At 37.4% G+C, this 18,219-nt stretch overlaps 2 protein-coding genes, 1 long non-coding RNA gene and 1 pseudogene across 3 annotated transcripts; 2 read left to right on the top strand and 2 right to left on the bottom strand.

Moving 5' to 3' along the window:
- Positions 1–504: 504 nt before the first annotated feature.
- On the bottom strand, positions 505–918 carry LOC117626434. The gene is made up of 3 exons (XR_004585565.1): positions 870–918; positions 639–734; positions 505–554 (listed from the first exon to the last, which is right to left on the bottom strand). It is a non-coding gene; the product is annotated as an uncharacterized LOC117626434 (long non-coding RNA).
- A 3,144-nt stretch (positions 919–4,062) lies between these two features.
- On the top strand, positions 4,063–5,896 carry LOC117625521. The gene is made up of 5 exons (XM_034357062.1): positions 4,063–4,492; positions 4,566–4,703; positions 4,814–5,101; positions 5,381–5,740; positions 5,790–5,896. The coding sequence occupies exons 1-5, from the start codon at positions 4,063–4,065 to the stop codon at positions 5,894–5,896; spliced, it is 1,323 nt and encodes a 440-aa protein (XP_034212953.1).
- Positions 5,897–9,208: 3,312 nt separating this feature from the next.
- On the bottom strand, positions 9,209–10,612 carry LOC117625519 (annotated as a pseudogene).
- Positions 10,613–12,139: 1,527 nt separating this feature from the next.
- Positions 12,140–18,219, top strand: LOC117625737 (1-acyl-sn-glycerol-3-phosphate acyltransferase 3-like). The gene is made up of 11 exons (XM_034357279.1): positions 12,140–12,404; positions 13,472–13,594; positions 14,196–14,235; positions 14,394–14,467; positions 14,876–14,935; positions 15,097–15,174; positions 15,260–15,418; positions 15,640–15,765; positions 16,818–16,910; positions 17,503–17,589; positions 17,671–18,219. The coding sequence occupies exons 1-11, from the start codon at positions 12,237–12,239 to the stop codon at positions 17,890–17,892; spliced, it is 1,230 nt and encodes a 409-aa protein (XP_034213170.1). The 5' UTR covers positions 12,140–12,236; the 3' UTR covers positions 17,893–18,219.

The following is an 18,219-nucleotide window of genomic DNA, read 5'->3' as shown; positions in this document are numbered from 1 at the left end:
GTTGAATATGTTCAATTTTTTTTATTCATGTTTTGGCGGATCTTTTGTGTCCATTCCAATCCTCAATCTCTAATTTTAATTCTCATACTTTTTCCAATCAAATTGGCCACTTCTAGCCTTTTATGTAGCCAACTTTAGCTCATGGTATAGACGAGTATTGTTGAATCTGTTCAGTTTTTTTGATTCATGTTTTGGCAGATCTTTTGTGTCCATTTGAATCCTGAATCTCTAATTTTTATCTCATACTTTTTCCAATCAAATTGGACACTCCTAGCCTTTTATGTAGCCAACTCTAGCTCACGGTACAGACGGGTGTTGTTGAATCGGTTCAATTTTTTGATTCATGTTTTGGCAGATCTTTTATGTCTATTCGAATCCTCAATCTCTAATTTGAACTCTTTTGTCCAAGCTTGGCCATACTCGTGTTGCCACGTACCGCGCACATAGGGATGTACATTGTTCAGCTTGCTGGGCGGAAGGTCAATGGTGTTTGAAGCAGCTGCCTTCTTCGATCCACGTTTCTTGGCAGTCGCTTTGAACGGCTCTAGAAATTGCTGCACACATTGAAATGAAGGCATATTACAGAATGACAACCGAAAGCAAATGAAGCAGTGAATGTAACATGGTAACATGTTTACCTGCAAGCAATAATCTGCCGTTGTCCAGTCAGTTCCAAATACCAACGGATGAGAGAGTTGCCTTTTCCGGATAAGAAAGGTTGCCATGTCCAGGTGCTGAAAGTTGACACATATAATATCAGCACAATTTCATATATATAATATCAACACAATTTCATACAACTGTACCCTTAATAAAGGCGACAAAACAATTGAATTATCGTAATTAAGTAGAGATTTATGTATTCTTACCCTTGAGCTAATCCATTCCGTATCATCGATGAGTTTATAGAAAAAAATCAGCGCCCACTGAACATGATTCCAATTGCACCTCCGCACTACAAAAGGCAAACTTGCAACGGTGAATTTTGTACCCCTCTCAAAATTCTGACTTTGTTCATAACAAATATACACATGTATATTAAAGCAAACTCTACATTTTATCATTAATATATGACTACATACTAGAATAGGATGAAGATTGGATTTCAAAGGTAAAGAATCCTAACCTGATATCGTTTTTCCAGGCAGTGCAAAACTCTATTACTGCCTTCACATCTTCAATGGGCAGGGGTTTTGATGGATCAAAACATGGCGGGGTTGCAGTCGCATCTGACACACTCATCGTCCTCTTCTTCCTCAAAGGATCAGTAAATGGACTCAACAATGTCTGCGATGGGCGCTTTTTCTGCACCCTTTACCTTCCACTTCTTTTTTTTCAACACTCAACTACCTTCTTCATCACCAGCCATACTAACTTTGGGTATACTTGGAGGATTCATCGGACCTCCCGATGGCATACTGTCAGTTATTTTCCAATCTTCTAACAAAAACAACAGTTTTTGGCAGATTTTGTCACACTCGGCCACATCTTCTAGGGTAGGCAGATTCCTGGATTGTTCTTGCTCAGTTGCTTCATGCACTTGTAAGTGAGGAACTGAAGCGGCCATTTCTGCCTCTTCGACTACCATGGTTGCGGAGGGTTCGGCTCCATCACCGGGGACTTGTGTTTCCATTGCTGCCGATTCTGTAGGTGGACTAACATAGTCATGTAATGGCGACAAGTCATTGTCGCCTCCTTCATTCATATGAGGACTATCGATTTCCTCATGTCCTTCCCCACCTTCATTCAACCCACAACTTCGTTTTTTCAACTGCTCTATCTCTAGCTTAAAATAGTGTTCCATGGAAGCGAGGGTCTGGCCGAAATCCTTCACACTTTTTACTTTTTGCAAACTCTTTCACATTTCGATGACTCCTTCCGTACCATTTCTTCCAACTCACGCACTCTGTTGCAAAGCGCTCGATTAGAACTGGCTACTTTGGCCAATTCATCCTTTGTCTTTTGAAAGTCATGCTTCAAAGTGCGTAACTTAGTGGACGCGAGTTTACCCTGCATTCAGCTATAATGCAAGTGTTACAATATTTCCAAAATATATCCCAAATACAGCAGTTATTTTCCTATAGTATTATGATGTATGTATTAGAAAAAAGGTAATGCTTACCTTCGTCTAGCAGTTTCGTCAATGTTCTCACCTTTTTCTTCTACAGAGGTAGAAGTGATGGTTCTTTGTTCAGCGTCATCGCCAAACAACTCAACAAGTTCTTCAGTGTCGTCAACACTGTCACCCCAAGTCCAATACGATTGCTGCTTGTCAATTACAGATGGTCGAAGAAGTTTCACATCAACCTGCAATTTACATAGACAATATACATATCAGTAAACTTATTATATTTTCATATGCTTAACATTATCATTAAAAACATAACTAACCTCACAGTTTTCGAATACTTGGCTCATTAGCTCATGAAAACGAGCTCCAATGTAGTATACGAAGGATATAGGCATTATATTCGTGCACCTCCAAATGTAGTGCAGCCAATGCTGGAAATACCTCATAAGCCCAAATCTGGTTTGAGGAAGAAAACGTCACTCACTGTAAACAAATGAAATTTAACTTAAACATGAATGAAAATTTGCTCACATGAAGTGCAAAGGCAAAACCTTTGAGGTGGTACTCTCTTGTTTACCAGTTGCCGTTGTCTTTGATTTCTTTCAGATTTTTTTGTTTTCGCAGCTTTTTTGGGCACTTTCACTCGCTGGTAATCTGCACAAAGTGCCCTCAGAAGTGACGCATTTGTCTTGGCATAAGACACAGCACCCCATGGACACTTCACAAACTCTTCAAGGTCTTTCGCCAACTTCAAATATCGCATGTCAATATGGACATGTTTTTCACTGCCCAACAGCACAAACACAGCAAAGTATACAAATCCGAGCTTCAATACATCGTCCGCATCAGCGCAGTCGAGGAAGGCTTTTTCTAATTCCAAAAGGTTGACAGTTTAATCGTTGCGAAAGTACTTCCTTTTCAATGAGCAGTTCTCATTAGTGGCAATCGGAATGAAGGGAAGGTTTCCAAACCTTAGCCCTGTGACGACACGAAATTGCTACGCCTTGAATTGGATCACCTTATTGCCAACGATGAATTTGATCCCGTTTACTTAGGAAACTGTCTTCAGATCAGCCTTCCTCAACAACAAGCCGTGGACAATTGGCGAAGTCCACTTTAGGTCCTCAATCAGTAAGAGATGACCAAAACAACTCTCTTCAAACCTTCGTAGCTGTTGCTGACTGAATTTCTCCTTTATGGTACTGATTGCAGTCTTTGTATGGGATAAGGACAATGCTTTTCCTTGGAACTTTTCTTCCTCTGCAATCATCAACTTAATTGGAGAAACTATATTTTCCTGCACTCTAATATTATAAAAATAATTTTAGTCCGTTGCAATATAGACAATAACAAGCAATAAACAATCAGCACTTATCAACAGCCTATTATAGGATATTATGTGAAAAATAAACAAAAAAAGTACAGAGCATAAACAAAACCCCAGCTATTTACAAATGACCTACTAATTCAACGGCTGAAAGCCAGTTAGAAAATTGTCATATCCAAATAAATAGTGCTAGTTATTTTGATTATTTTATGTATGTAGAATTATTATGTAACGATTTTTTAAGAGAAAGTCATCATCAGGTTTAGGTAGTTCGGATAATATTGATAGTTCAAATAATGTGGGTAGTTCAAGACAAAGTTAGTTAGATGGTGTTTTGGGTAATCTTCAAGTATACCCTGGATTAAGAATTCGAATGATAGATTAAGACGCTAATATGAGAGATGAGGTCTGAATATCATATTTACAAAAAGGACCTTGTCAACCTAGAGGTCAAAATTTCCCACAAACTAATATGTCAGGAATTAATCGACGCTTCATTCCCTAATGGTTTGATGAGTTTGATTGGTTGGAGTATAGTATATCTAAAGATACGGCATTTTGTCTCTATTGCTATCTCTTTAAAACCAATTTTGAACAAGTGGGTAGTGAAGCTTTCATTAGAGGTGGATTTAAAAATTGAAAGAAAGGGAGGGAAAGATTTAAGATGCATGTTGGACCGGTTGAGAGTGTTCATAATAAAGCTAGAGAAGCTACTACACATTTGATGAATCAAAATACACATATGGAAACAGCAATGAGCAAACACTCCGACGAAGCTCGTAAGGCTTATCACACATGCTTGATTGCATCAATCAAGTGCACTAAGTTTTTATTGCGACAAGGTCTTGCTTTTCATGGCCATGATGAAAGTGCCACTTCAAGCAATATGGAAAATTACTTAGAACTATTGCAATTCCTTACAGATAGTGATGATAAAGTTAGAGAAGTTGTAATGGAAAATGCTCCGAAGAATCTCAAATTAATAGCTCCTTGCATTCAAAAAGATCTTGTGAATTCATGTGCCCTTGAAACACTTGATGCTATCATGGATAGTCTAAAAGATAGATTCTTTTCAATATTAGTGGATGAAGCACGTAATGTGTCAGTAAAAGAGCAAATGGCTATGGTGTTGCATTATGTGGATAACAAGGACATATGTAATTGAAGGATTTGTGGGTATCCAAGATGTTACCGACACTATTTCAAGTTCACTAAAGGATGCTATTGACATATTCTTTTCTCTCAACGGTATGAGCCTTTCCAAGCTACGAGGACAAGGTAATGATGGTGCTAGCAATATGAAAGGTGAGTTGAATGGCCTTAAAACAAAGATATTAAGAGAACAACCTTGTGCATCATTGCTTTTCTCATCAACTTCAACTAGCTCTTGTTGCCATGGCTAAAAAAAAATATAGACATTGCCTCTTTTTTTGCAACTGCTAATAGTGTGGTTAAGCATGTTTGGGCATCTTGTAAGCGATGTGATTTACTTAGAGGGCAACTCCAAGCAAAGCTTGTGGTAGCTTTTGAAAATGATTGTCTTGTAACGGGGCTAGGCTTAAATCAAGAAACAAGTCTCAAAGGTTCCGGTGACACACGATGGAACTCACACTATGGTACCTTGATTATCATCACTTCTATGTTTTCATCCGTCGTTCATGTGCTTCAAATGGTTATTGATGATAATCCCAATAATAGTGCAGGTGAAGCAAATAAGTTAATGAGAGAAATACGTACTTTTGAGTTTGTGTTTCACCTTTTCTTGATGAAAGCCATATTGGGACTCACAAATGGTGTGTCACAAGCATTGCAATGGAAAGATCAAGAAATTGTGATAGCAATGGCTTTAATGAAATCATAGAATGAAAAGCTACATTAGATGAGGAATAATGGGTTCAATGCATTGGTTAATGAAGTATCTTCTTTTTCTGAGAAACATCGTATTGATGTGCCTAACATGGAATAGGCATTTATACTTCTAGGGAGGTCAAGGCATAATGCTCGAATAAAGACAAATCATAATCATTATCTTGTGGAACTCTGTATTTATGTCATTGATGAGCAAATTATAGAGTTAGATAATCGCTTTAATGAGGTAAATACTGAGTTGCTTATTTGTTTGGCATGTTTGAGTCCGAAAGATTCATTTATAGCTTTTGATAAACCAAAGCTACTTCGTCTTGCTCAATTTTATCCTCAAGACTTTTCGGATGAGGATTGTTTGGCACTTGAAGATCTACTTGAGATTTATATTCATTATGTGCATTCGAGTAGTGATTTCTCTCAATTGGAAGGGATTGGTGATCTTGCAAGAAAAAATGGTGGAGACAAGGATGCGTCAAGTATTCAATTATGTGAATTTGCTTATTACATTGTCTTTAGTTTTACCAGTTGCAACTGCTTCAGTGGAGAGGGCATTGTCAGTCATGAATATTATTAAGGGTCCATTTCAGAACAAAATGGGAGATCAATGGTTGAGTGATAGCTTGATTGTTTAAGATTCCTGGCTCCACCACTAATGAAAGCTAAGTAATTCAGAAACGATTTTGGGTGGAAGCTAGTCCTGGATGGCTTTCACCTTGTCGTTGTCAACAAGAATACTTTCAGAGCTCACAACATAGCCAAGAAAAATTAATTGGTTGGTGAAAAAACTGCCCTTCTTGATATTTAGGAAGAGCTTATTTTTATGCAACACTTCCAGCACCATCCTCAATTACTCCAAATACTCACATTTTGATTTACTATAAATGCGAATAACATCAAAGTAAACAACAACAAATGAACCGATAAAAGGGCGTACAACTTGATTCATGAGCCGCATAAATATGCTAAGTGCATTGGATAGCCCGAATAGCATGACTAGCCACTCATACAATCCATCATTGCTCTTGAATGCTATTTTCCATTCATCCCCAGGCTTAATTTGAATCTGGTGATAACCACTTCGCAAATCGAGTTTAGAGAACATTTTCCCTCTATACAGCTCATCTAACATGTAGTCCAAAAGAGGAATAGGGAAACAATACTTCACGGTTATCTTATTGATGGCCTTGCTATCTACACACATCCTCCATGTCTTGTCCTTTTTTGGAATAAGAAGAACGAGTATAGCACATGGGCTAAAGCTTTCTCGAATAAACCCCTTCTGTAGAATTTCTTCATTTTTCTCTCTTAGGATCTCATTCTTCTTCGGGCTCATCCAATAGTGGGGTAAATTAGGCAAACCAGCTCTAGGGATGAGGTCAATCTGATGCTGGATGTTCCGCATGGGAGGTAGAACATCTGGTAGCTCCTCCAAAATCAATTCCTCGAAATCCTATAGTAATGTTTGCACTTGTTGAGGAATCTGTACCATTGGGGACTCTGCTTCAACTGCTAGTAATCCATTCATGACAACAACACAAATCTGTTTGGTTTATTTGGCTTCTGCTGCAACTTCCTGTTCTGAATTAATTATAGTGATTAATTTCGAGCTTGTTTTTGTTGTTTCTAAACCCGAAGACCTGCCAATGGGGGACAAAGTGATCAAATGCGCTCCACATGTAAATTTTTAGACATTGTTCTATCCTCGGTGCGTAACGTCTCAATCCCACATCTAAGGCCTGCCCAAAACTACATGTGTGATGTCCATGTCGACTACATCACAAACTACTTCATCGTTGTAATATTTTTCGATGGAGATGAAAATTTTACAAGTTTCAGGCACCTTCTCACTCGGTCCCTTTTTAATTCATCTCACTAGGTATAGGTGTGGATTCTTTTCTGTGGGCAACTGAAAGTGGTCTAGTAATTTCTGATTTACAAAGTTCTAATAGCTTCCTCCATCCAATACTAATTGGCATACTTTGTCATTAACAATACACTTGGAGTGAAAACTCTGATGCCTTTGATTGTCATCACTAGGCTTGGAATATAGGACTCGCTATAGTACCAAGGCCAATTCATCACTTTCCCTCTCCACATATTCTTCATCTATCACACCATCTTCGATATCCTCGAGTTCTCCTTCTACCAAATTTAATGGTTTGAGGCCTTGACAAGCACTAGTGTGGTGTTTGTTGCTGCTGCACTTGAAACACTTGTCACCCCGAAACTTGGCATACGGATTGTTGGTGTTATTCTTGCCACATTTAGGGTTCTAAAAACGATTGGAGGTTCGAGTGGTGATTTATGTTGATTTATTCATTGCATTGGTATTATCTTGAAGCAAAGAATTTCTCACATTCAGAAAGCCAATCAAGGAAGTCTTCGATTGACGAAGTACCACTGAAAATATGAATCTCTATTTTCTTAGTTTCCTCCCCGATATTATCATGTTGGACAAGGATTTCTTCTTCATCTTTTGAATTTGAATCATCATGATTAAGGGGAGGACGATTCCTATGAACTGCTCAATCTCCTCCAGCCATAAGTTGTCGATCATTATGGTTTATCTTAGGCTTTAGATGAGGCCACAAGAGCAATGGATACATAGATACTTGAGGATACATAACCAAAGCTAGCCACTCTTATCCTTGTCATGGGATTCTCTTTTTCTCCCTACATGCATTGTGTATATATATATATATATATACAGTCCCGATCTCTTGGACTACAGGAGTCCAAGAGATTTGTGGTCACTCACCGTTGGATGTAAATTCAACGGTTCACTCACTCTTGCACTCCTTTTAAGAAACTTTTTTGAACCGTTAGATTAACATCCAATGGTGGGTGACCACAATCTCTTGGACCCCTGTGGTCCAAAATATCGGAGCTATATATATATATGTATATATATATATTGGTGCAACATTATCAGGACTAATAGTTTTCCTTCCAGAATTATCATACAGGTTTTGATAAGTGCTATGCTCCTTTTAACATTAGATTTAATTAAATGTAACCTTGCAAGTCTCAGCTTTTGTTTGTGATCTCCAGAATTTATATCAGTGTGAAGAAGCATAAGTTTATTAAGCTAAAACCCAAGCTCTTCCAAAAAAAAGGAGGGTTATTGTTAGAGCAGCAAATTGCTTCACTGGAACTGAGGCACAAAATTTTTTACAACCGAGGAGCTAGAGGTGACTGCTGACTATTATAAGAAGGCTCACATTTTTGGTTCAGGAGATGGTGGAACTGAAACATCTCATCGAGGACTTTAGCCAGAAAAAGCAATGGAGGAAGAGCAAATTGAGCTTTTTAAAAGTGAAATTGTGGTCACTCTTACAAAAAAAGTAAACCATCGAAATGTGGTGAAGTTCTTGGGCTGTTGTTTAAAGACTAAAGCTCCCATATAAGAATGGGAAAAGTTTGGGATACATTTTGAAGATAGCCTCAAAATTTGCAGCAGCTCTTGCTTATCTTCATTCTACAGCAAACTTATCAAAACCAATGATCATTCATGGCAATGTCAAGTCATCCAACATACTTTAACTACTATTTCATGGCCAAAGTCTCTGGTTTTGGACCTTCAAGGTTGGTCCCTATTAACAAGTCCTAGATAATAAGCACATTGGTTTAGACATAGGAGACTTGGTTATCTAGACCCTAAGTATATCTGTACAGGCCAACCTACGGAAAATGGTGATTGTCATAGTTTTGGAGTTGTTTCGTTACAATATCCTTAAACAGGCATGTGTATGTCTGCTTTTGCAAATTTGAGAGATAGGAATATTGTAAAGGAAAATATATTATGGAATAATTTTATCAATTCCAACAACTCTAATAAATTAATGCCAAGAGTACTAATCTGCAATTCAAATGCAGTTTGGAAGAAACCACTCTAACATTTGAGACCACTGGAGTTTATCAATTTGAGCTGCCTGTTGCCTTGCCTATTGCGAGCTTTCTTCCTTGCCAAGCTCAACCACCACTTGGTGCAAGATACCTTCAGTTGGTTGGTGAGAGTTGTGCAGGGCCTTGGAAATAGGTTGCCATTTTTCACCATGCTTTGGTTGTGCAGCAATGCATCTTCTCAAAACATCCTTATGGTTTTCATCAGTCCCATGCTGAAGTTCAAATTTGAAGTATAAAGCCCAGAAGTCCCCAATATCCAGGGCAATTGTGACAACTCTATTGAGCCAAGTCCTAGCTCTTACAACCTCACTATGATGCCAGAATAACTTGGCCACATCAACACTGACATGGGGATAGTGATCATATTTCCTGAGGGCATCCATAATCTTGTTCTTCCATTGAAAACGTGGTAGGGGTGCCATACTCTCAATATATGCTACCCACAAAATACCACTATTGGGACACTCGTCCAAAGCCATGGCCATCAAAATATCAGCTTCCTTGTTATTACCATGCCTCATTTCAGCTCGAATAGCAGCAAGCCACAGTTGAGGGATCTGAGGATTTTTGTTCTTGGCTAGCGTGAGGACACTGCGGGCACTAGTCACCCTATTTAACTTCTCTTCAAGATTAGCAAGAGAAAGCCAGAGTAGTATAGAATTAGGGCAATGCTTGAGGCCCAAGTCATATGCCTCAGCTCTTTCCAAACAATCAAGTTGTTCCTCTAGTTGTCCAAGCATCAGCCACAACTTAAAGAATGAAAGGAATCTCTTCAACCCTTCATCAAGTAATTTGCTCTCATTCTCAACATTACCTAACCCTCTTTCAATAGTTGCTGACTTCATCTATACTCCCTCTGTGCCTCCCTCACTTTCTCCGGCTTTCGCAAGAATCATTCTAGGTCTCTTTGGTTCACAAGTTTCTAACTTTGCCTATGCAAGCCACAATTCCATGAGCTGTGGATAACACTCCACAGCCCTCTAAAGCAACAAGATGAGATCTTTCTCATTCGATTTTGTGGCGAGCTCAACCACTGCCTTCCACAGCACAATGAAATCAGTAATGCGTTCCAACCCTTTCCTCAAAACCCTGCTCTTATTCGAGTCATCATGTTCCAAATTTGTAGCCCGCATCCCCAACTTCATCTAATGGGGTATCGAAAACAACCTATTGGTAATCACCGCCTTAGCCTCTTCTTCATTCGAAATCGCAATAATCATGCAGGCCTCCAACCATACATCCTCACTATTGGGGCACTCCTTACACCCCTTCTGAATCAATTACTTTGAGGCCTCTGTTTCCCCAGCCTCCTCCTCCAACCTTGCTGACGCAATCCAATAAAGTGGCTGCTTAGGGTTACTCTCCGTTAACCTCCTTATCAACCCTCTACCCTTCTTTATCTCTGCATGCCTCAAAATCTCTACAACCTCCTTCATAATCATACTTGCTCTTAACAATTTAAATATGTAAGATCAGTAGGATTGATTACCTGACTGACCTGAAACGGAATTGAAATCTGAAAGGGAAAGCCTTTCTTGCCTACTTCAACGACAAAGACTCCAAAGCCATAACAATTCCTTAGGAAACATCAAGTGTGTGCGCGCTTGCGTCTCTGTTTTTCTCTCTCGTCTTACATTGTGTATTTATAGGTGCCTCAACTAGTTCTTTTCCTTTCCAACTCCTATTTGATAAGAGAATCTGGAAAAAACAAGGAAACCCAAAAAGAATATACTTGCTTCTGACTGAGAATCCTAATTCTAATGGGTTGCATGTACTGAATAATCTACAATGAAGTTAGAGAAAAGAAGATTACATTGGGAGCCATGGAAACTTTGGTCAAAGCAAAGGAGCGATGGGAATTGTTTCCATGCTCATGCATTTCTTTCCTTTGCTGGATTATTCTATACTTTTATTTTCTTGGGTATTTTCTTTCTTTTATCTTCTTTTTGGTGGGTTTTCTCACTCACACTGTTAGAGGTGTCAAACGGATCGTAGGTTCGACACGACATGGTCCGATTAAGTAAGGGAAAGGTTTTCTCACCCACACTATTAGTCATTTTCTATTTAAATGTAATTTGAATAAAGTTACTGGCCTCTTTTTCCAAAAAATAATAAATCTATTAGTATATAACATAATTGTAAAAAAGATTTAAATGAAATTGTAAAAAGAATTACAAAAAAAATGCAATGCATAGGCGTGGGCCCATATCCCACATGGGCTCGGGCGTGATTGTTGATTTTCATAAATGGACGGGTCCACACAACCCATTTATTAAATGGGCCGATTCTAAACGGACCGGGCCTATATGATCCATTTGACACCTCTACATGCTGTCAAGTGTCATAGGAGCTCGAATTTGACACCACATATTAGCAAGTTAAGGCTCTTTTCCACTGCACTAGACTCTGTTGTTGACTATTTGCTTGGTTGATTATGTTTTGTGTGTGTGTGTGTGTGTGTGTGTGTGTGTGTGTGTGTGCAAGGATTCTTACTATCCCTCTTCATCATGGTAATATCTTTCCCACTTTTCCCTTCTTACTCTTAAGAACATTACATGCTATTTAATTTTGAATATTAGGGACAAGTTTGATTTAAGTTTGGGGGTAGGTAATCTCAAATTTGGTGTTTTGTAACAAAATTGAGGCTTTCTTAAGACCGTTTGATAACTATGTTAAATTTCAATTTTTTCAAAATCATCCTTATTTTTTCTGAAGTTGCGGATTATAACCCTAAGCAAAAGACGTTATTTGGGCATACTTCGAATTTACACTATGTAATGAGAAGGTTCTTAGTACAAAATCTTGGGAAGAAAGTCCAATAAATCATGACCTATAACTTAGTAGAAATAAATCTATCAATCTAACGAGTACAAACATATTTGCATTGTAAAAAAAATCCCTAATGAACTTATTCAATAGCCTACACCACATGACGAATCACATGATAGCGCTTCATGTAAATGCTGAAGAATAATAAAATTTTGTAACGACATCAAGCGTTTGAAGCGGCTTCCAGTTCGCGTCTCAGCAAAACAAACACACGCACGCAGACAGTGTTCGTTCGTTATGATCCCCAAACGCTCTCTCTGTCTCCCATCGAATCTCTGTCTCCTCTTCCTCTCCAAACCCAAAGCCAGAATAGCATTAGCAGCCATGGCCATCCCAGCTGTACTTGCCATCGTTCCCATTGGCGTTGTTTTCATTCTCTCAGGCCTCATTGTTAATCTCATGCAGGTATGTCTTGCATTAATGATTAATCTCTCTCTCTCTCTCTCTCTCTCTCTCTCTCTCTCAATGCCTTTTGCTTCCATTTTTGCAATTTGGTGTTTTGGAAGAAATCCCATTTTATATTATTACCAGTTGTGGCCTTTTGCTATGTGGTTATGTGCTTCTTTTCCTGACGGTGGTTTTGATTGTTGCATGTAAATTGAATGACCCAATTGCATTTTAAACAGCAAGTAGAGATTTTTCTAACCTATTCTTTAGAGTGGTTTCTTAACAATTTATAACAACTTATAGGCAGGGAAATTAGCAATGCTGATTTATTGACGCCGGTCTTCAAAATCGACTACAATTTGGGCATGGTTTTCTGTAATGCCTCTGTTTCTTCGATTATTGTAATCATAATAGTAAATTTCAAACACAACGGTACAACTTTATATTTACAGGACTCCTCATTAGTTGTTAACAATGTTTTAATTGAAGGGAGAAACAGGGAAGAGCTGCAAAGTTGAATCATCAGTAAAGTAATGCCTTTAATAGGTGCTTACTCCCAAGATGAATGACATAACTTTTGGCTCAATAAATGGCATCCTTGTTCTGTATATCGCTACCAAACCTTGACACCATATTGCACATACAAGAATATTCAAGGACATACTGTTAAGTAATTTAATAAGAGACATATACCATGTTCTAAGTTCTTGGATGAGTATCGAATGGTTAATAAGAAATATGCCATTCACTTATATGCTCTAAACCTTTGTCTTTTAACCAATTGTCTTATTAGAATATGGTGTATGTGCCTTTAACACTCCTCATTTACTTACATTTCATATCTTCCTTACAATAACGTGCATCAAACTCTCCATACAACTGGACTTGCATGCCAAAACTTGGAATCTATTTTTCTCTCTAGTAAAGCTACGACATTAGAATGGACCTGCCACTGGTTTTCTATATCATCTAATGAATGTTATCAAATCTCTCAATTACCTTCATAAAGCATTTCTTGCCCAAGTTTTCAAGTTTTGTTTAACTTAGTGCACATATCTTGAGTTTATTCATATACACACTTTCAGGTAGTTTCTTTCATCATTCTTCGTCCTATATCAAAGAAGTTGTATAGAAAGATCAACAAAGTAGTTGCAGAGTTTCTTTGGTTGGAACTCATATGGCTTATTGATTGGTGGGCAGGCATCAAGGTGTGATTCTTTCTTAAAATTGTTTATTTCTTTGTACTGAAAATAAATTGTTTATTCCTTTACATCTTCATTGGGAAATTTTCCATAGCACACATTTATAGTATTTGTTACCTTTTCTAGAGAAATGCACCGTGGTAAGATATGACGAAACCAATATATACACATCTTCAGCCAAATTGATAATCCCAAACTTTTAGAGGGCTTACAATTTGGGTTGGCTTATTGGGGAGAGTTTGATGGTAAGAATAAATTAAATATCAGTGGGGTTCTGCAAAAAGCTAAATCTTTCAAGAAATATTGAAGCTTAAAAGTGAGCAGCAAAGGAGGAAAGTGGCATGCACCTTCAGGATAAAAAATCTTCCTCTCATATAATTTGTCAATATGTCAATGTCATTTAAGTTCTATACTCTAATTTATAGAACGATTTTTCTTTTTACGCACTCTGAATTGCATCAGATTGCCAAATATGCAGTGGAAACAAAACTTTTGCTATATCACCACCATATTTACCTTGTGAACTTATAGGCATTCCTGTTTTGGATGGGTGTACTTGAGTTTTAGATCCTAATCACGGTCTAACTAGTTGGAACTTCTGCTGCAGGTTGAGTTGTATGTAGATTCAGACACCTTTCAGTTAATGGGTGAGGTGACTATTATTAATGGGTTGTGTTCCATAATCTTTCAGTCATAGAGAAGAATTAATATTTTGATGGAAAAAAGAAGAAGAGGAATTGAGTTTTTTTCACGTTTACAAATCTCTCGTGTTGACTGACTGTTGTCTTGTTTGTGGAATTTACAGGTAAAGAACATGCGCTTGTCATTTGCAATCACAGAAGTGACATTGATTGGCTTGTTGGATGGCTCGTAGCTCAGGTGCTTATCTTTGTGAATTTATTTCTAGCAGTGTCACTTGTATGATGTTAAACATGCACACTAATCGTTGTCTGTGTTTTAAAAGCAATAATTGCCATATAATTGTCTGACTTCATGAAAAACAAGTTACCATCATCTCTTCTTCCTTTGTTGTCTTTCATCTGTTGACCTCATCAATATTTTCCGAATAACTGGTCCAAGTTCCAGAAAACCATCCTGCCCACTGTATCTTTTCTTTATTCTTTATTCCAAACCCCTCACCCTCTATGTCATGAAAATAGGATTTACAGTTAGAGGTGGCAGAGTCAACAATTTGATTATACTTGTTAACCATTTTGTTTCTTGAAAATCATGTTTTAATCTTTGTTCTTTCTAATTAACTGATTGAAATGAATCTATTAATAACAGCGCTCAGGTTGCCTTGGTAGTGCACTAGCCATCATGAAGAAAGAAGTAATGTTCCTCCCAGTGAGTTTTCACTCAACATGTATCTTTCTATTCTATTGAAATTAATGATGTTTTTTGTGGTATGTTTTAACTTATGTATTGTCCTTTAATTTACTCATTTATTTAGTTTTGTATTGTGATAATCTTTCAGTAAGGGTTAATAATGTGATACATGCACGCAGGTCATAGGTTGGTCAATGTGGTTTTCTGAATATTTCTTCTTGGAAAGAAGATGGACTAAAGATGAAATTACATTGAAGGTATCTGTAAATGTGTTTATACGCATATGTTTGACACAGTCTTTCTTCTTTGTCATTTTATAACTCATGGGGTTTCCCACTACAGTCAGGTTTTCAACAACTAGAGGATTTCCCCATGCCTTTTTGGTTGGCTCTCTTTGTAGAAGGAACGCGATTTACTCAGGCAAAGCTAATGGTAGCTCAAGAGTTTGCTGCTTCAAGAGGGTTGCCTATTCCTAGGAATGTCTTGCTTCCACGTACAAAGGTAACAGTCTGTTTACAATTTTTTTTCATACCATTTTTCCTTCCTTTTGAGTCAAATTGGTGTCTGCAGTATCCTATTTGAATTTTTAAAACTAGATGTTCCTTGTACATTGCCATTATTTCCTTTTTCCCATAATTTCATAATGTGACTCATCAACATAATTTCCACAGTTTTGTGTATCCCCTTTAATTAAAATTGTATTACTTCTTTCATACTATCAGGGTTTTGTTTCATCAGTAAGCCAGATGCGCTCATTTGTTCCAGCAATTTATGATTGTACAGTAGCTGTTCCCAAAAATCAGCCACCGCCTACATTGTTGAGAATATTTCGAGGGCAATCTTCTGTGGTAGGACAACTAAACTCTTTCTGCATATGCTGATAACGTTACTTGTTATTAGATAGCTAACTTTTTTTTGTTAGTGCATCATTAGTTTCTTGTAGGGAACATTACACATTCTTACTGTCATTGATCAGTTTTTAGCTGTATATCTCAATTGGTGTGGTACATTGGAATTGCTTGATTGTTTTTCTCTTAAAAATGAACTGTTTTACTTAGGAACCTTTAAATCATCTTGCATGGAATCAACAGGGTTTCTTAAATATGGTTTGTATTTCTTTACTACTTTTGTTTTACTAATGTCCTAGTAATGAGGTAATCTGTTTGTAAAAATAATGCAAATTTTTAAGATAGCATTTAAGTCAGAAAGTTTGAATCCACGAGTAAAATAGTGAAGACCATAGAAAATGTGACCAGGACGAGGTTCAGGGATATATTTACTGGCTGGTTTAGCAATAAACCAGCTTCTTTTCAATGCACTCAACCTAATTACCAACCGTGCACATACATGACATGTGGAAATGGATCTTTAGCATATAACTATCATAACCAAAGATGCTACCAGAATTTTTTTTTTTTTTTAAAAAGGAAGATACAAAGTACTCATGGATGAATAATTACGTGAGATTCTATATACTGTATTGACAAATTGAGACCTAGCAAGTTTTATGCACGAAAAGCATGGACATGCTTATGAGCAAGGGCTGTTCCTGCAGTGTTCCTTTGTTACTTAATTAGAAGTTTCTATCTTGGGTGTTCTGTGTCCGTCAAGTGTCCATTCTGGATAGACTTATGCTCATTTGAATGCTAAATAAAAACAAAGCAATATCATTTCAAATTATATATGGAAAAACTAAATAGGACAGTCATTCTGTAGAAGGGGACATTTCGTGCTAGATGAGCTGGATGTGCCCTTGCATCCTTCTACACAGTATGGGACTGAGGCTTCTCTCAGAAAACTGAACACAAACTTGTCTTGAAAAATGAAATGGTGCCAACAGTCGTGGGAAAAAGGTCAGAAAAATATGTTACTAAGTATGAGGAGTTTCTGATTCTTACAGGTAAAATTACAAATCAGGAGACATTCAATGCAGGAATTGCCCGAAACGGCTGACGGAATTGGACAGTGGTGTAAAGATGTATTTGTTACCAAGGTATACTCATTAATACATTCTTTCTTTTCTTTTCTATTTTTATATGAAATTCTCTTATGCTTGATACTTTTAAGGGGTTGTCTGGACACATAGCCCAGGTTAGCCCAAGAAAAAAGCAATAAGTAAGAATGATCGATATTTGGAGGTTTCTGAACTGATACAGCTCAGCTGATTTGAGAAAGATCAATAAAATTGTGTGCAGCCAAGACATAGAAGTCCCATAACTCTCATATTTGGGTTTAAAGTACTTATCCTTCCGGGTATAGCTGCTTTTGCTTTGGTTCTCATGCATTTCCTTTCCCTTCTTTTTACTCTCTTTTTTTCATAATACAAGTGATATTGGGGAAAGGGGAAATCAAATGCATGACCTCGAGTGCAAGGGTGAATGCTCTTAACCGCTTGGGACACAACCGCCTGCTAATGCATTTCCTTTTTAATTGGCTCATAGGGCACAGTAAATTGCAATCATGCCTACAGACCTAAACAGATCTTCATCATCATTTGACAATGCTCATTTTATAGCCCCCTAGTAACTGCATATGTATGTTTGATGCCCTTTTTTCTTTCTTTTTTCCAACTTTTCAACTACCAGGATGCTTTACTGGAGAAGTACTTTGCTAAAGGCACATTCAGTGACCAGCAACTTCAAAACATTGGCAGACCTGTGAAGTCCTTAATTGTAAGATTTCACAATTGACCATCTAATCCTTCTTACCTATTTTTCTCATTCTAATTCCATTTTTCTTGTCACAATATATAGGTTGTGTTACTCTGGTCCTGCCTAATTGGCTATGGAATTTTCAAATTTGTTCCATGGTCTTCCCTCCTATCCTCATGGAAAGGCATTGCATTTTCAGCTACTTTCTTGGTCCTTGTTGTAATTGTTATGCAAATCCTCATCCATTCATCTGAATCAGAGCGTTCGACACCGCTCAATATAACCCCACAAGACCAAACCAAGGAGAGACTCGTTCAGAAATGATCTTCTTATTTAAGTATTAGTGCTAACAATTAGGCATGACAGTGTCTTCAAAATGTGATTATAATTTTTTTTGTTTTGTTTTGTTTTGTTTTTGGGTTTCTTCATTTGAAATTGCCAAGCTTATTGTTCTCTTGTTGTAGCTTGGAAATGGAATATACAACTATATATATGTATACACACACACACACAAAAATTTAGGCAATATGCTTGTGTATTGTTCTAGCAAGACAGCTCTGTATTTATTTATTTATTGATTCATTGATTTATATATTTTTCTTTTCTACAATGGAGAGAATATAATCTAATCCTAATCCATTTTCCCACTCA

This window comes from Prunus dulcis, chromosome 4 (assembly GCF_902201215.1).
Source record: "Prunus dulcis chromosome 4, ALMONDv2, whole genome shotgun sequence".
Classification (NCBI taxonomy): domain Eukaryota; kingdom Viridiplantae; phylum Streptophyta; class Magnoliopsida; order Rosales; family Rosaceae; genus Prunus; species Prunus dulcis.
The sequence above is the reverse complement of the archived record's forward strand: the minus strand, read 5'-3'. Positions and strand labels throughout refer to the sequence as shown.